Consider the following 20,151-nt stretch of genomic DNA (forward strand, 5'->3'; position numbering starts at 1 on the left):
ATGAAACATTGGGGTAACTGACGCTTGGGGAGTGGTGGTTTAAAGAACACCTATTAATAAATAATAAATTTTCCTAACTCTTTAAAGCATCTTTATCTGCCGTTTGATACATACTACATACCACCACTCGAAATGTTCGTTCCCTCTTTGTTTGGTAGATATAATAATGGGTGCTTTAATAAGATAATATGTCTCTAGTTTCGTATGTTTCTAAAACAAATAAAGTTGTAGTGTTGCTGTATTTTGTCTCCTATGCTGTTCAACCTCTATGTAGAGAATGTTTTTGCAGAGGCACTTGAAGGCACTGATTGTGGTATAAAGGTCAACAGGTACCCGGTAAATAACATTCGTTACGCTGACGACACCGCAATAATCACAGATAACGAACATGATATGCAGTTGATACTAAATAAAATAAACACCACAGGAAAAACATATGGCCTGAAGATAAATGCTGGAAAAACAAAATGCATGACAATAAGAAAGGGCGCATTTTTCAGAGTACAACTGCACGTAGATAATGCTCCAATCGAGCAAGTGAAAACATTAAAATACTTGGGAATGATGGTGAATGACCAATGGGATCCTCAACAAGAAATAAAATGCCGTACCGAACCAGCAAGACAAGCTTTTCTTAAATTTAAACCGCTACTTTGTAACCGCAATCTTTCCTTCAATCTCCGTTACAGAATGGTTAAGTGCTATGTATGGTCCATATTGTTATACGGCATGGAGACATGGACGTTGAAAATATCTTCCATCAACAAGTTGGAAGCCTTCGAAATGTGGACCTTGCGAAGAATGTTTCGCATACCATGGACAGATAGGGTGAGAAACGAGGAAGTCCTAAGAAGAGCAAATACTGAGAGAGAATTGCTCAGCTTGATCAAGGCACGAAAGATTGGATACCTGGGCCACATCCTGAGAGGGGAAAAATACGCAATCCCTCAACTAATTATCCAAGGAAAGATTGAGGGCAAGAGAGGAGTAGGTCGCAAACAAATGTCGTGGCTGCGAAATATAAAGAACTGGACAGGCGTAACTAACACTGGCGAATTTTTGCATGCCGCAAAAGACAGACGTCTGACCTTAAGATAATTCGCCAACGCACTATAGGTGCACGGAACCATAAGAAGAATGTAGTGTTGCTCTCTACGATGATAGATACAGATCAAATAGACGAAGTTAAAGAAAAACCATTTATTATTTTATAATACAACAGAACAAAAAGTGGAGTCGATAGGGTTGACCAAAAATGTGGTTTCTACGCGACACAAAGGATTACCAGAAGATGGTCATAACAAATATATTTTCGCTTACTAGTTTTAGCAGGAATGACGTTATTTATTATTACACGCCACACATAAATATGTAGCCACAAAAGAGGAGAAAATTCTAAGTTAAATTAGGTTTTTCGCTGATGAGAGATTATTTAAAAGATTGAGCGAAGATAAGAACACTTTGAAAAGGTGAAAAAGAATTTTTCCTGCCTTTTTAAATTGCCAAAAACCCACCAGCACGGTAAAACAAAGTCGGAGTGGACGGTGTCATTATATACAGTGCGCATAAAAACAATATGACAACCACTTCCTGTGACTCATGCCAACAATTTGTTGGCAAAAATCACAGTGAGAAAAAAAATTCAGTGCAATATATGTTTATATCCGTCAATCGAGAAAGAATAATTTAGTTATTTTGTATTAAGGTATTTTTATTTTGGGATATTTTGTGAGAATTGCTTTTTTATTGTAAAAGTTTTCTTTGTTCATATTATTTTGTTTTTGACTACTGACTACTCGTTTTTTTATTTTGCACCTGAGTCGTCACATTATGTTAAAGTTATACAATATATTGTTAAAAATAACGCTTTTCATTTTATGTGTCGTTTACGAGTTTATCGTAGAGTTTTACCCAATTTTTCTAACGAAATTTTGATATTTTTCAATTCTAATACCATTTATTTCTATGTGCGGCATTAGGTACCGCAGTGTGTCCACTTATATAACTTTACCAGACGTAGTTGCCCGAGGGTTGAAATTTATTTTCCGGTATTTTAAGGAAATTAGGTATTTTATTTTCGTTTTTATAAAACGCTGATTATTAATATTACTAATTACTAATTAACGATATGGTTTCGAAAAAAAAATTGCTTACTAAATATTTTTGTATTAAAAATTGATTTATGCGACCGTCTCCAATAAAGGTTGGATCGAGAATAACTGGTCAACATACTCTAAATAGTTTTCACATAATCGCAGATCTGGATTTATGGAATATCCTTATTTCGGGCATAATATACACTTTGCGCGATTTTTGCCACTTTTGACGGTATTCATGAGATCAATTAAATTTATTATTTCCATTGGTATATCATAGTGGAATATCCATTGCTAGAGCCTAATCATTAAAACCAACGATATAAACTTTCTATTTTGAGTTTTGGCAACAAATATGAGGCGTTTGAAATGTGTCTAATAAACGCTAAATTTAAACTTTCACATTACAAACGATCGCACGCCAGGGTTAATGGCTACACAAAGACGATATTGAGTGGAATTTGCGGCTGGACCTATTTTGTGTCAAAAAACGTACTTGTGTAATCGAAAAGAAGCAGTTTTAAACGTTCCAGATTGTTTGTAATGTGAAAGTTTAAAATCAGCATTTTTAAACATGGCAGTGTTCTAACAATGATAATTCCATAGTGACCAATTAATGGCAGTTAATATAAACGTATGGGATATGACGCACAATTCGGGTTTTTGGCAGATCCCAAACGGTAATACCGATAATAACATGTTGATTAGTGTTTATGACACCCAGTACTATCAGATACTCACAGCATAAATTCCAGCTAAATCCTACAATAACAATTAATATAATTTAAAAAAACAAAAAAAGTCATTTTTTGCGTCAATGCGACAGGGGGGTGACGCACTAGGTGTTGGGGATATGACTTATGGGAAATTACATGTAAACCAAAAATAAAAACTCAGAGTGATTAAGTTTGCAACTTTTAATGAAATGAGGTGAAATAAAACTGTCATGGTGTTAGGAATTTAATAACAAAATTGAAGTGTCCACGACGAATATTAGGTTTTTGCAGGATTTTCTTAATTTGTTTCATTTTAACAATGCCGATGTCTTCAGCTAATGGAAAGACGAACTGAACCTTTCCTTTCTTCAAAGAGTTAACTTCCACGCTATCATTATTGATGCTAATGACTACGCCCACATAATATAATGGCTTGCTTTTCCCTGGAAACTCAACCAATACGTAGTCGTCGACTTTAACACTTTCTACACATTGGGGGAAATCTTCCTTATCTACAATTTTATCATCGGAGTATTTTTCGTTACACTCGTCTCCAGATGATGGTGGCAATTCTTCTTCTAGTTAGTTCTTTTTTTTTGCTGGCTTTCAAAGCTTGAATGTCTTCTCCTGCTTTGAAATTTTGATTGCTCGTTTGGCCTTTTTAGCTTGTATATTTTCAGGCGTTATCAAAAGTTGAGCATGCTGTTTCTTTTTCGCTATGGCAGGAGCATCACATTTTGGTACTGGTGACACAATTTGTAGAAGTTTCGTAGGAGTTGCTTTTGTGGTTTTATGAGAATGTGGGTCAGTAGGCTTCTTCTTTGGAGTATTAAGTGAGAGTGAACCAGATATGCTGGGTTAAGGATCCAAAGCTGAGCTAACACTTTCGTCGTGCTTGTCCATAGAGTTAGACTCCAAGGTTTCTTGTAGGTAAGCGTAATCAGGAATAGAGGAGGGCGCGAATGGAAACACCCGGCAGGCCCGGAAGCCTACTGAACCCGTAGACATTGTTGCAGCTTGTGACCAGACTTTCTGTAGAAGTTGGCCGAAGTGCCTGCGTTCTATCTTCTTTCCAGGATTTGCATTTCCCCATTCGATAGCTGCATTTCGGTAATAGGCCTTCAACGGTTTGAAAAACGATTGGTCGAGAGGCTGTAAGTAATGAGTCGTGTGGCTGGAAAGGCAAAGAAAGTGGACATTATTTTCCAGCTTTATCTCTAATATGTCCGGCGAGTTAGTGTGAGGTCCGTGTCCGTCGAGCAGTAATATGCATGTACCAGTTGCCTTCCTTGGAATAAATTGGATTTCCAGCCAATTTATAAAGAGATCTTCATTTATGTAGGCTGATTTTCCACCCATCATCACTTCAGAACCGTTAGGCATATTATCGAGCCACATTTGTTGTTTGTATACACCTTTGAACACTACGTAGGGAGGTAAAAAACTTCCTTCTGTATTACAACAGGCAACAACTGTCACTGTTTCTCCTTGTTCTTTTGATTGCCGCACTTGAACTGCCTTGCTGCCTTTGGTCGCTATAACTTCTTGCAGAAAGTTGATCAATTGCAAACCTGACTCATCTACATTGTAAATATTTCCGGGTTTGTTCAAGAGGTTTAACGATTCTAACGTCTTTTTTAACAAATTAAAATAATCATTCACTTCTTCCTTTACCATGCCATCCTCGCGGGCCATAGACACTCCTTGGGCCTTTTGAATCGCCAATGATGGCTTCCGTTTGAAAAATGCGTCAAGCCATCCCCTTCCTGCTTTGCGTTTCTCTACATTGAAATAGTCGTAGAAAACTCGGCCCATTTGTTCAGCCAGGTTGAAAGCTATTCGGCAAAGTACATCCCTTGTTGGCGCGTACATCTCTTGACATGAAGCACTAATTTTTGTTCTGCGTCCAAGCCAAGGGCAGGAGGTTGTCCTAGCTTACCTTTAATGCTGTTTTTTGTTTTGAGTCAAAATGGTAGGGTTTTTTGCAGTATATCATTTTTTTTAGCTGCAACCCTAACTGAAGAGCCGTCTGCAACATCCTTGGAAGCAGCACGAAGATTATCTTCAGTCCAGCAGCCCTGCATGTTCTTACACTTGTAGCTAGGCATATCTACAAAAGAAAAATAAGTCCTATATTAAAAATTAGAAGTGTTTTATTTATGTGGGGGATATGACGCGCGTCATATCCACCACAACAACAACGCGTCATATCCCTGACTCGACGCCATTTTAAGTAAAAAATGCAAATAGTAAACAAGACGGGCTATGTGTCTAAATAAGTCATGTTCTTAAGTTTAAAGAATGCGCAACAAAGTAGAATACACTTCTTCTTGTGGTGCCTATCCATTACGGATGTTGGCTACTAGCATGTCAATTCTAACTTTATTGACCGCAGCTCGAAATAGTCCTGAAGTAGTCAAGGAAAACGACTAAAGCAACAGAATTAGAACAGTAGAATACACTAAAGTAACAAAAAATTAAAAAAAAAGACAAATTACAAAACTTTGAAATTACTAAGATAAACTTTTAATGGTGTTTACCTGCAAAAGTGTACACAACACCAAAGCTTCCTCCACGACGGATCGCTATACACTAACTTAGACATGCTTCATCTGGTGGCAATGGTGGTTCCCAAAACCTTTCCCGCGCGAGCAAGCAGAATTTGAAAAATATTGGAAACGCGTCATATCCCCGACCGCGTCATATCCCTCACGTTTGCCTTATACATTTTAGTGATCCCATGAGAATCGTAAAAAATGACAAAAATAGCGCAACGCGCAAAAACTGACTTAATTTTTGACTAAATGCAAAAATTGCATACCAACTCTTCACTCTTCACTTTTGGTATTGTGATAATAGGACACTCTGTTCAAAAGATATGAAATTTTTACCGAGTTGATACAACTTTTTTTAATTGATTTCGTTTGTAACGGACATAAACGTGCTAATAAACATTTTTGTTAAAAATAACCTAAGCTTAGTTTTTTATTTAAAACATAGGGAAGCTAAAAGACTTCTTTTAAGTAAATACCTACATTCTTATAAAGGTTAATATTATTTGATCTTAAAGTATTCGTTTTATGTACATAAACGAAATATAATCCCTTAAGCTGAGTTTTATGCAAAATATGAAATTTACATAAAATGACATAAAATCCCAACTTATAATCCCAATAATCCCAATAATCTGAAAAGTTATTATTAATTTTAAAACCTCTGATTGTATCGTTCGTAATCTAAACCTATATTTTATACCTATACCTAATCAAAATATATATTATGTATCTGCAACAAGTAAACAAATCCAAAGGAATCACAAAAAAATGTATAATATCAAATAACCTGCAATATTAGACGCATTTCAGCGTTTATTAGAGACCACTATTGATCGTAAAATTATCAAGTTTAGAGATGTTTGTTCCAACTGTTGTTTTCAATTAGTTGACCAGACACACCTATATTTCCATGTTGTCTATCAGTCAAAACACAAAAATACGTGTATGTTTATCGTACAATAGTATCATGCATTTAAAAGGACTGTAAATTCTATCAATTTCAATTAAAAAGGTAAACAAATGTCATCAAAGCTCAATAAATACGGTCTAATAAAAAATGCAAAAAGGAAAAAAATGGATGCAGATAAAACATTTTTTGCTCTCCATGTTTACATTTTGTATTTGTTCCTATTTTATACGTTTCCAGTTTTTAGATGCGCGACATTATTTAGCTTGTGCGATGTATAAATATTCCACTATTTATATAGGTACTCAGGATTTGAGAGTTTGACTATTTGTGGCTATTACAAAGACGTATGAATGTACTTTTACATCGAGCAGCTACAAGACAAACATAGTTTATTTAACATGTACAAATAGTCAAAAAAATTACAAGGGAATCCTTATGAATAACCAATATGGGGAAATAGAAGATCAGAGTGGATTCCATGCAGGCAGATCTTGTGTTGATAATATATATTTTTACTTTAACAAATTATGGAGTAAAGAGCAGCCAGAAATTTACCCACTCATTTAGTGTGAATAAGTGCCGTTAAAATGGAAAATAAAACTTTAAAAAAATCTGTCACAAAAAGCTTGAGGCAAAGATGTTTTTTATCTCCAATTCTATTTAAATTTTGGCAACAAATATGAATTCTATAGTCATGATGCATTAAATAACTGAAGAAGAAAATGTACAGAGATCGGACTAGAACTGGGGAACAAGTACATAACGAATATTTTCTTCGCAGACGATTAAGTGACTATAAGGAAACGCCAACGATAAGGAAAATGTAGATTATATTATTCCAAAGTTAACAAAAGAATTCAAAAATTTGGGACTCATCATCAACACTAAAAAAACGGAATGTCTTAGAATAAATAACGAAGAGAAGGACCCACAACTCTCAATTAGAGATATAAAAAAATTTCCAAGAATGTAAATATCTAGTGATAGTGATAGCGAAGGAAGAAACATCTAAACCGGAGATTTAACAGAAAATACAACACGACCAAAATATGGTACCAACACTAAACTCATTACTTTGGTCTCCTAAAAATAGTTTAAGAACAAGAATGACAATGTACAACCAATTTTAACGTACGGATTTGACTGTTTGCATACGAGAAAGAAGAGAAAAGTGGAATCGGTAGAAACGGACTATCTAACAACAGCGTGTCGGTTATCCAGACTTAAAAACATTCCAAATAAAGAAATGAGGAAAAGATTAGGAGGATTTACAATATCGTAGATATAACACAATCCAAATAACTTTTACGGTACGGGCATGAAATGCGAATTAAAGACAAACGATGGCCAAAGCAGGCATTAAAATATGTTCCAGGGAATAGAAGAAGGAGCGAAAGACCAGCAAATATAATAAAGAGAAGAAATTAGAGGAATAATAAGAGATAGAGCCATAAATAAGAAGGAATAGATCGACCGATAAAGGTAAAGATAGCAATATATAAAAATATAGACAAGAAAATGTATAAAATGCTCATAAAAAACGATGACAAGTTTAAAACTGATCAATCAGAAGAACAAGTAGTATAGAGAATGATATAAATCCTGTACTGGGGTTCGATCCTGACAGATATACTAGTAAGTGCAAATTTGGCAGCTTTAAACAAAAATAGTTATTTAGATAGTAGTTAGTAATTTTGAAGTTTTGTTGTTTTCTCAATATAAGTGCATAAGAGTGCATTTACTTCCATCCTGTAAGTACTCTTAAAACTATATAAAACAGAGTCATTTTACAGGAATTTATTGTATTTATAATAAGTAAGCTTGAAATAAAAACTCTTAAGTTTATTCATTATCTATAACGACATGATAAAATCACCTGTTCTAAAACAGGTCCGTATTTCAGTTCTAACTTAATTTTAAATTATAAAAAAAATGTTAACTCCAACTGACGGGACTTAGATTATAGAAGCTCCCAAAAGAAAAACAATACTAAAACGTATTCTTCTGCTGTGATTAAACAACAATTCCGTACCAAAAATCAAGCTATTTTATTCCCAGTCAATGAAAACCTAAAACTTCAAAATTAACTGATTTCACTATGAACAACGATCGAGCCCAAAAATATCGTATTTTACTCACGGCTTTCAAACAACAGAGTGTGTGTGTATTGACATCAAGTGCCATAGTCTGTGGACTAGTACGCACTTCGATGCGCATCTCCCCGCCTCGAATTTTCCCATTGGCTCTTGACCTGGAAATCCCTATTTATCGCTCGAACAGCGCATATAAATATTGGCGATTTTCAGGTCAAAAAGGTCAGTCCCTCACCGGCTCTCCGAGAGCTTAGTGCTCTTGGGGCTCTGCTCCTCTTTTATTTTCCATACTCTGTGGCTGAGAGTTATTATTCAACTACAATCTGATGTTTTATTTCGACTTATATTTTCGTCATGTAAGAAATATCTTGTCTTTTTCAAGACAAGCCAGCAGAAAACTACAATCTGATGTTGTATTTCGACTTGATGTACCTTTGTCATGTAAGAAATATCTTGTCTTTTTTAAGACAAGCCATCAGAAGATAAATATTTCAGTCCATACCCAACAAATGGACTTGGGTAGAGGAGCCGTCTACGTTTATTCCGTAGCCCTCTACCGAGCATCCGGGGATATCAGAAGATGTTTAGACCCTTATTTATCTCCCCGAGATGACAGTATGTACCTTGCAAACAAAACCGTTGTTAAACATTTTATGAATAATTATGAAAAGTCTACAAAAATTAATAACCATCACGTCCAAGCACGCAAAATAGTCATTCCAGCAGAAACACATGCTTTACTTACTTAAAAAATTGGAAAATTGGTCCTCAAAACCATGTCTTTCATGTCATTTCTCAAGATAAATGCCAGTTTGCCAAATTTCAGCTATATTTATAGGTTTGGACGACAAATTTTTATCACACCACCGCTTGCCTCAATAATTGAATCCATATTAATTATTCATGATAAAACCAACTATAGAATTTTACTGTCACAAGATTCCTTGGTATGTTTTTCATAAAAAATGCAACACCTTACTGTAGCAAATTGCAAAACAAGCCCAGAATCAGTTTCTGAAAATATAACCAAAACTCTCACTGCCAAACATGTTCGCAATCCACGCCTTCCCAAATACTTCCAACTAACTCCTCATAAACTCAACCGTACAACCAGTCGTAAATATAGGTACAACCCAGTCTACATAAAATAGCTCAAAACGCAGTTTGGAAGAAATAGTCACACCTCCCTAAGCACAAGACGCTGATTCAGAAAACCCAAGTCTAGACCCGTTTTTTATACCAAATGATGTTCGATCCAAAAAAGTAAGAAAAAGACTCCAACTCACATACTCATGAAAGCGGCCAAGACATTCATCTCAGAGCAGAACCCTCCATTTATTCTTAGTTTTAATCAAATATCCGATCCATTTGAAAATGTTTATGGTGCACAGAATCCAGCCAGCGTCATAAAAAACTAAAATAACGGTATTAGAGCTTTAGTGAAAATGCTAACAGCAATATATCCTTATTTTAAACAAAGGTCGAATAAAAGCTAGATGTACAAAAATAAGAAAGAAACTACTGATACATTTACAGATGACTTACTCGGATATTGAGGCATCAGAGACTGAAAGTGAGTTATCACAGAGATCGAGTCATTAACTTCTATAACAATCCCAAGTTTAGGTTTTTTTTATTATACACGGACTTCCCTTTAATTTTGAATAGGAACATTAACAGTTTTTGCAATAACCTTTCAAAGCTCCCAATAATTCTAGACATATACAATCCAGATATAATTTGTCTTTAGGAAAATAATTTTAAAAATAAAAAAATACAAGCTTTAAAACAATTTAAAGATCACTGCAAAAATCAGACTACACAAGAAAAAGCCAGTAGCGGAGTAGGTATTTTTGTAAAAGACAGTTGAAAGCATATTAATTTCTCTCCAAACTAATCTAGAAGCAATTTGTATTAAACTTAACTTAAGTCCAAATATTTACGTTTATAACTTATACCTCCCTTCATCAACGCAAGAAGACTCATAAGTATTAACTGAACTTTTTTAACAACAATTTTCCAACGCAGACTTATTTTGGACAATCCTAGTTCCCACAACTTTTTATGGGGTTCTTTTACTATAAATATTAGGGGAAAACTGCTGGAAGAGATATTTAAGCAGTCGAAACTTTCAGTCTTAAACGACAGCAGGCCAGTAGATTTAATATGCAGAACGGTGAATCTTCATGTATAGACCTTACGATATGTGAACCAGGTCTGACCCCACAGTTCACCTAGGATAGACTCGACTTTTTATATATAACAGTGATCACTAAAAAGACATCAAATTCTTAAAAAACTTGTACTGGAACCAAAACGCCAGAGTTAGGATCGAAGGTTCCACATCCGCAGAAGTAGAAATTAGGAGGGGAGTTAGACAAGGATGTGTTCTGTCGCCTTTGCTGTTTAATCTTTACTCCGAGTTTCTATTTAAAGAAGCATTGAAGGATTCCAAGGATGGAGTCAATGTGAATGGCGTAAATATCAACAGTATCAGATACGCCGATGATACAGTGTTAATTGCGGATTCCGACTTAGGTCTACAACGACTCATCGACAAGACCAACTCCACTTGTGAGCAATTTGGTATGAAAATAAACGTTAAAAAAACCAAAGTGATGTCAATCCGAAAAAACCAAAACGTACCTCAACCTTGCACAATAAATGGGCACATTTTAGAACAGGTCAATAGATTTAAGTATCTGGGATGTTGGATCGATAGCAGCCTAAATCCTGATCTAGAAATAAGATCGAGAATAGAACAGGCCAGAAAATCTTTCGAAAAAATAAAAAAACTGCTTCGTGATTCTCGAATAAAACTCGAAATTCGACTACGTTTATCAAAATGCTACGTCTGGTCGACTCTTCTATATGCAGTTGAAACGTGGACCTTAAAACATCAACCATAAATAAATTGGATGCCTTTGAAATGTGGATCTACCAGAGAATACTCAAAATTTCATGGACATCGCATACCTCAAACGAAGAAGTGCTGCATAGAATAGGCAAGGAAAGAGAACTTTTTAACACAGTAAAAGTTAGAAAAACATCATACCTAGGCCACATACTGAGAAATAATAAGTATCAATATGCCCAACTTATAGTGAAAGGAAAAATCGAGGGAAAGAGAGGCCTAGGAAGGAAAAGACTATCGTGGCTCAGAAACATCCGACAATGGACAGGGCTAAATTTTGAACAGCTAATAAGAACAGCTGAAGATAGAGAAGAGTTTAAAATTGTAGTAGCCAACCTCCATTGAGGAGAGGGCACTTTAAGAAGAAGAAGATCACTATCCACTTTTTATTTATAATAACAAAAACCAATGTGGACAGACATTTACTCCAAAATGGAATTTAAAAACCCTAACTGGAATCATTTTTCAAATTTGAATGAAAGCAGTGTGACTACATTTAAAAGCACTCAAATAAAGACGAGACACTAAAGAGCCTTGTTACTATTATCACAAAAGCGGCAAAAAAAGCAATAGGAAAAATTATATGCATAAAACAACGCAACCCTGTCCCAAGGTGGAATCATGCTTTTAGCAAATTAAAGCGCTACAAAACTGCCGAGAATAAAATTTAACACACAAAACAACATGCTATAACCAACAAGACAACTAAAAATGCCAAACACTATTCATGGACTCAATATGTATCCACGTTAAATGCAGACACTCCCATTACTGGAACTGTTCACTGTTAGTGAACTCGACAATATCTTGATTAGTATTAAAAAAGTAGTTACGGAAAGCTTTTCTCACAACAAAGTTTATAAATGTCTCAAGATCAAAATGCAGTATCTTGCCTTAGTCGAGAAGAAAAATCTTGTACAATATCAACGTTATTGTTACCAAAGAAAACAAATTCGGCAACTTCTTCTTGTTGTGCCTATCCGTTTCGGATGTTGGCGACGAACAAAAGTATAAGAAAGACGTAACATCGTAGTACCCTGATTTTTATAGGTACTGATAAATCGTGGCATTTGAATAACTTCCATTAAGTCATTTTTTGAAATGGAGATCTTACTTTCTCAATCCTAGATTTTATTTCTAGGGAATGGTCCCAATTTTCAATTAACGTTCGTATCAAAGTAGGTCTATGATTTTAACCTTTCTATTAACCATGGGTTGACCATTCATACTGATTCTTTGAATTTGCTATTCCTTCTTAGAAATCATCATAAATTTTGTTTTTTTAATGTTCAGTAAAAGTCCATAACTCTTCTGTAAACTTCTGTAAACCTATTCAATAACTCCTGGAGAGCTTTATAACTGTCAGCAAATACAACCGTGTCATCCGCGTATCTGATGTTATTGATCTGGTAATTCTAATTCCGGCTTTAACATCTTCTACTACTTCATGAAACTTTTCTCAGTGTATATGTTAAACAGCAAGGGTGCTAGTATAGATCCCTGTCGGACCCCACGTTTGATTTTAACACCACCAGATTCTCCTAGCTCTGTACGTATAGCAATGTTTGATTCCAGTAAAGATTGCTAATAATTCTTAGATCACAGGTGTTTATTCCAATATTTTTTAATATTGGCGTAATTATATGTTGCTACAATTCAGCAACAACGTAGTGTATTTATTAGACACAGAAATGATATAATATCCAAAAGATAAAAAACTATTTTGTGTCACTAATTGTTTAGTGTTATAGTATATTCAGTGACAGAAGTGTTACACCCAGAAGGAACAATTTTTTGAACTTAATTTTTTGGCAACATGGTAGATTTACATCAAGAATGAAACGATAACGTTGTCAAGTATTTTTATTTACAATTAATCAAAAAAAAAAAATTAATAATGTGTTTGGCGACCCCGTAGCTGAATACACTCCTGTATACGTCTAGGCATTGACAAAATGAGATGATCGATGTCTGCTTGTGGCACCTCGTTCCAAGCAACTTGAACTTCATGTAATAACTGTGCCAGAGTCTGTGGAGGATGGTGCAAAGTGGACAGCCTCCTTCCCATCATATCCCATACATGATCGATATGATTTAAATCCGGAGCACGGGGTAGCCACGGCAAAACATTAACGCCAGCTTCTTGGAGAAAGTCCATAGCTTGACGAGCAATATGAGGACGCGCGTTGTCTTGCTGAAAAAAGGAACGTCTCGACGGCCGTCGAGATAAGGCAGTAAAGTGGTTTGTAAGATGTCATCAACATAACGCGCAGCTGTCACATTGCCTCGAATAAACACAAGTGGCGATCGGCTACCATAGGCAATATCCCCCCACACCATTACTCCAAGTGTCCTGTGTACATGTCTCTCAACAGCAAACCCGATATCTCGTCGCTCTCCAAGGCAGCATCTTACCATCCTACGACCACCATGCATTCCTAAACAGAATCTTGATTCATCGCTGAATGCTACATTACGCCATTCTGCCACCCAATGCTGCCGTTCTCTGCACCAATTCAAACGTTGATGACAGTGATCCGCAGTCAAAGGAAGCACTAGTCGTGGGCGGAATGAAACCAGTCCAAAGGCTCGAATGCGATGATATAGTGAACGCATACTAACAGGTCTACCTACTACTCCAAACCATTGGTCAGCGTGACGCGTAGTAGCAAAACGGTGTCGCAGAGCAAGTAATCTAACGCGCCTATCTTGACGCTCTGTGGTACGCCTCGGTTGACCAGTGGGTCTTCTTCGTGTTCCCCTACCTTCGTTTGTCCACACACGACAGACACGCATAACCGTCATTGCCATACAATTAACGCTACAGCCTATTTCGCGATTGTCACCTCGGGGGAACAAATAAGGGTCTAACCACCTTCTGTTATCTCCGGGTGCTCTGTAGGGGGCTTCGAATATACTGTCGAGAGCTCCTCTACTTAAGTCCATTTTCGGGTTATGGACGTGGAAAATTTTTATCTTCGGTGTCTTGCCTTGAAAAAGGCAAGATATTTCTTACATGACAATTTCTTCGTTGAAATAAAAACACCAAGTTAAGTTGAAACAATTCTCAGACACAGAGTATGGAAAATAAATGCAGGAAGCAGAGCCCCGAGAGCACTAAGCTCTCGGAGAGCCCGTGAGGAACTGACCTGGCTGACCTGAAAATCGCCAATATTTATATGCGCTGTTCGAGCGATAAATAGGGATTTCCAGGTCAAGAGCCAATGGGAAAATTTGAGGCGGGGCGATGCGCATCACAATGCGTACTAGTCCACAGACTATCGCATTCGATGACACGATACGACAAACCCATATCTCTATACGCAATAATTCTGCCCCTGTCAAAATTGCTTATATGGTGGTAATTTTGATGTCTTCGAACTCGAGGCATTTTCTTACACTGAATACAATTAGACTGAGGAATAATAACTAAAAATTTCTATACAAACCGGTTTTTACAAATCGGTATCTTCACAAAAAAATTTAAAGGTAAAACTTTATTTTTACAAAAAGTAGAAAAGATAAAACATTGATATTGTTATCATAGTATGTTTAAAATGTTGTCATTCTGTTGCAAAAAAATTATGTTCAAGAATTTATTCCTTCTAGGTGTAACACTTCTAATGTCATTGAGTATATTTTTGAATAATAACTTATCAATACTTGATGAGATAAATCGTTCAATAAAAAAATTATTTTCTTATTTAATAACAGTAGTTATTAAGAAATAATTTTAATTCGTTCCTAGTTTTTAATTACGACATAAATAGAAATAAAACTTCTATATACCATAAAAATAAAAGTCTTTCTGTTGGCTTTAATTTCCTAATTAAGGTTGATTAGTCATAAACACCCACACCTCTTTGTTTGAAATAACGTGTGCCGTCTGTTCTTTGTGAATTATTAACAACCGTATCTTTTAAATAGGAAACGAAATTTAACATTTTAAAATTTATATCGTCTTGAACATTGTTTTTTAAAATACATGAAAGATATATATTCGTTTCGGTTTTGTGCCCGTTATTAAAGTAAAGACAAGGCGATGATTTAGATTTAGTTTTAGCCTCGCTTCCGCCTACAGTTTTATGGTTTCCCAATATTATCGGGAAATTTACTTAGTGTATGATTTTATGTGCTTTTAACTAAGCTCAAGTAGACGTGAAATTTATACGGCCAATTTTCAGTTTTCTTTATATTACTTAATTTAAAAACAAAATTTTATGTCGTTAAATATTATATGGGATGGGATGTCTAATATTCCCTATTATTTTTTTTATGTAGGTTAGAAACAACCTTTGTTTTTTTTTCGTTTCTTTGTAATATTTTAGCAGCAATCAGAATAATTACTAGAAAAAAGACGTCATTTTCTTCTTCTTCTTCTTCTTCTTCTTCTTCTTCTTCTTCTTCTTCTAGTAGTACCATTTTTTGGACGTTGGTAATCATAATGGATATTTTAATTTTTGAACTTGCTGCTTTAAACCAATCAATCGATCTACATTGATACAAATCACGTAGATTATTTTTTATCCCTTAATTTGGATTTCTATCTTATAGGCTACATCATTTTCAAATATTCCAATTGTCTATCTCATAAATCATTTACTCACTATTTTCTGTTAGTTGTGTTGCCTATACATCTACTAAACTCAGAAAGCTAATAGTATTGCCATGTATAGTGATCATTCAAAGTTAGTCACAATTGTTGATAAGATGGTTGTCTAGTTAACCTTTTCAGGCTTAGTGGCTCCACGGTGGAACCACCTTCAAACAAATTTTTTCCTACTGCCCGAGTAATCGTACGCTGGGACCACCAGACAGAATGCGATGTGCGAAATTCCCACGCGATAACAAAATTCCAGGGGCAGTTATGCACATTGTACATAATAGATTTGGCGCGCTCACAAGTGAATGCTAGTGAGGTTATTTATTGTTGTAAATAAACAAACATTCTTCTACTGATAAAAGCTAGGTATTATGTTAATTTGTTGATAAATATATGTATTTATGTATTGCCGTATTGAGTCTTTATAAACTACGTAGATAACAAAGTGAATTTTGATATTTGGATTGGTGGTTTCAATAGGTGCCACTAGGCCGATCAGTAACTAATAGGTATGTTTTGGTACAGAATTCCAAAATAAAAAGACGTCTTGGTTTGAGTCAATTAATAAGTCATGACGCTTACGATTTACTAGCAGATATCCGATTTTGATGAGAACGAAGATGAAGATTTCGACATGACTTTCGAGTCAGCTGTTTTAGATGAACAAAACGATATTTCAGACAATGAAGATGTTGCGCATGACAGTGACTGTGATGAAGACGAGGTAATAGTTGCTATTCTTTATGAGTTAAAATGGACCACCGACCCAAATAATGCCGCCTAACTCCGTCCTTTCTCAGAAAACGTTGGACCAAATGTTCCTGATACTATAAAGACTCTTCTTAACTTCTTCCTTCATTTGTTTAGTGAGAACCTGTTGAATACACTTGTTTCCCAAACTAATTTACGTGTAGTCCAAGAAAATAAAAAAAACAACACTCCCACAACACTTGAAGAAATACAGTTTTTTTTTTGGGAATAAGCCTTTTGATGGGTATGAAAAAGTTGCCCAGTTATAGAGATTTTTGGTCTGCAAATTTTGTTATCGGGGATCAGTTTATTTCTTCATGTATGTCGCGTGACAGATTTGGATGGTTGCTTACTCATTTTTATATAAATGACAGCCTAATACATTACAGCCTAAGAAAGATAATGGCAACTACGATAAACTCTACAAAGTGCGGCCATTGCTAGAGGAACGTTCAACCACTTATGAAAACTCATTTTATCCCAGCAGGCAAGAATCAATAGACGAATCGATGATCAGGTTCAAGGGACGATGTAGTTTACGCCAATATATGCCTATGAAGCCCATAAAAAGGGGATATAAGATATGGGTACGTGCTGACGTGCTGATCAGTCAGGATATGTTTTACAATTCCAAATATACACTGGAAAAGTAGACGATGTAAGGGAACAACAGCTTAAGACAAGAGTAATAAAAGATCTGGCAAGAGATTTAGTTGAAAAAAATTATGAAGTTTATTTCGATAGCTCTTTCACTTCTGTTGCATTACAACGTGACTTGATAAAAGACAATATCTACACATAAGGAACCACTCGGAAAGATAGAAAAGGTTTTCCAACTGAACTTATAACAAATAAAAAAATGAAAAGGGGTGACTCAAACTGGAGAATGAGTGAAGACGGCCTGCTAGCTTTGCAATGGATGGATAAAAAACCCATTCATTTTCTAAGCAATTTTCACAAACCTGAAGAAAATGTCACTGTGAAGAGGAAAGAAAAGGATGGAACATCATTGGAAATTAACTACAAACAATAAGTACAAGATTACAACAAATATATGGGCTATGTAGATGAGTCTGATATGTTAGTATCTTGCTACGAATTGGATAGAAAATTCAAAAAGTGGTGGCGTAGAATTTTTTTCCATTTTGTTGACCTAACATTACTAACTCATATATTATAATTTTCAAATAATTAACAACTGGTAAAAGTAAGTCTTTGAAAGAATTTAAAATTGCTGTGGCCACTTGTTTAATTGGGGCAGACCCCCAAATGCCTAAATTTGGAAGAAGAAGCATGGACAAAGCAAGCACCAGTAACAGGTTCAAAAAACAAGTTCCTCTAGAAATAAGAACTGAAAAAGTAGCCCATATGCCTCAGCATGGAGCCAAAGTACGTTGTACACACTGCAGTACCAAGGCAACTCCTCATCGTACAAGATGGCACTGTACTACAAGTAGGTTTATGTCTATCTGAAAAAAAATTGTTTTTCATTTCACACCAAATAAGTTTTTGGTTTGTGGCCTAGTGGTTTCACATCTAACCACCCTTTTTTGAACTAATTACAAAAATGTAATATAAAAAACCTTTGATTTGTCTATTTCTTGCCCTAATATGTCCTAAAAACAAATTATTTACTATTAAATATAAACAAAAAAAAGTCCGTCCGCAAAGGGTTAACGTTATTAGAAAAAAGCTGGTAAGTTTTATTCAGGATTAGTGTAAAAATGAGTATTTTGTTTTAATACAGGAGGTGAAGTTGTAGTATGATGATGTGTTGTCATTATACATATATGAATATTTATATATAAATATTCAAAAGTGACTATACCGAACCATTTTTTAAGCTGAATCCTATAATCTACTTTGCCAAAGATACAGCATAAAGGAGCATTTTTGTTTTGTATACTATAATATACTTTGCCAAATATATAGCTTAATTGAACTTTTTTGTTATGTATCTTATATTTTACTTTCTTACCATAAATTTAGTATTGTGAAATATTTTTGTTTTGTACCTATCCCAAACTTTATTTCCAATTACATTAGTAGAATTTTTGTTTTATTAAAACGTTTAAAAATGAATTCATTTAGTTATATAAGTATAGTGTTTCCTTGGATTCAACGAAATACCAATATGATATCCAGGTTCGAAAAAATTTTGGCATTACTTCCACCACCTTCATCTGATATGGATGATTCAAGCGATGAAGAAAACGAAAGTTATACTAAACCATTTAGAACTCAAAGTTCTGAAACCGATGAAAGTTCTGAAATCGAAAGTTTACCTTCGGAAGTTTAAGAGATTTTTGATATATTATCAGATACAGATTCAGTATCTAAAACTAAATATTCAAAACCAGAGCTATCAACACATCAATCTGCTTATATTGCGCCTAAATCTATTTGCAATATACCTAAATCAGCTTTGAGTCTTCTCAAAATACGACCACAACATTAGATACCTGGACCATTTAAAGAGATTAACGACAATAATAACCAACCTAAATGCAATGTACAAAGTAAACGCACGAAACGACAGATTTTGGTTGAATACCACTGTACGAAATAAGAATTTCAATATCCTGTGAATATTTTCAAAAATAACTTTTTGGTGGTGGATAAATTGAAGTCACGATTAGAATATTTCAAATTTTTTTTTTTTTCAGACGATCTATTACAGTTGAGTGTCACCAATACAAACCTTTATTTCGTTCAGCAAACAAGCAACTGGATAATGTTTACTAAAGATGAGATAAGTGACTTTATAGCTATACATATTTTAATGAGTATAGTAGCTCTGCCATCATACTTGGACTACTGGAGTGTAAACTTTAGATACGATAAAATATTAGAAATAATGCCTCTCAAAAAATATCAGAAAATTCGCTGGTATATTCACTTCACCTAATAAATATCATATAAACAACGATCAGTACGTCCGAATTCGCCCAGTTCTGGATATAGTGAGAAGAAATTGTTGTGTTAAAGAAGAAAAAAAAAACGCCAGAGTATCGACGAGATGATGGTCCCCTGTCAAGGAAAAAAGGCTGGTTTACTACGACAGTACATAAAATTAAAACGAAAAAAATGGGGTTTTAAAATATTTGCTAGAGCCGATATTTATCTATGTTATCTATGATGATAATTTCTTTTCAAGTTTTGATTTGTTTTACATTCTTCGCCATGATTATGGAATTTTACCCCTGGAAACAATGAAAAACTCTCTTGCTTAAAATATTGAAGATTTCTTTCTCTTGTTGTGCTTATAAAGAAGGAATGTTAGTTGGTACACTTGCAAAATTTTTCAGTTCTTTCTAAAGCATTCCTTGTTGTGCAGTTTTATTCGACACTCTAAGAAAACGTGATTTATATCAGCTTAAGGTTTTTCTGGATAGTAGGAAAAACAGGTAGAATCTAAAATTTAAATCCAAATCAATCAAAAAGAGAGATGCTGGAAAGCGTTTATGATTTAGTTTTAAACGTAATATAATAGATGACTTACATTTATTATAAT

General features: G+C 34.9%; 1 protein-coding gene across 1 annotated transcript; it reads right to left on the bottom strand.

The window, feature by feature from the left end:
• Nucleotides 1-3,670: 3,670 nt before the first annotated feature.
• On the bottom strand, nt 3,671-4,684 carry LOC140444302 (uncharacterized). Its single transcript, XM_072536052.1, has one exon. It carries the CDS (start codon nt 4,682-4,684, stop codon nt 3,671-3,673), a length of 1,014 nt encoding a protein of 337 aa, XP_072392153.1.
• Nucleotides 4,685-20,151: the final 15,467 nt, after the last annotated feature.

Source organism: Diabrotica undecimpunctata, chromosome 6 (assembly GCF_040954645.1).
Source record: "Diabrotica undecimpunctata isolate CICGRU chromosome 6, icDiaUnde3, whole genome shotgun sequence".
Classification (NCBI taxonomy): Eukaryota; Metazoa; Arthropoda; class Insecta; order Coleoptera; family Chrysomelidae; genus Diabrotica; species Diabrotica undecimpunctata.

Coding starts and splice junctions, on each gene's coding strand:
- LOC140444302 (XM_072536052.1), bottom strand. CDS start 4,684: ATGTACGCGCCAACAAGGGATGTACTTTGCCGAATAGCTTTCAACCTG.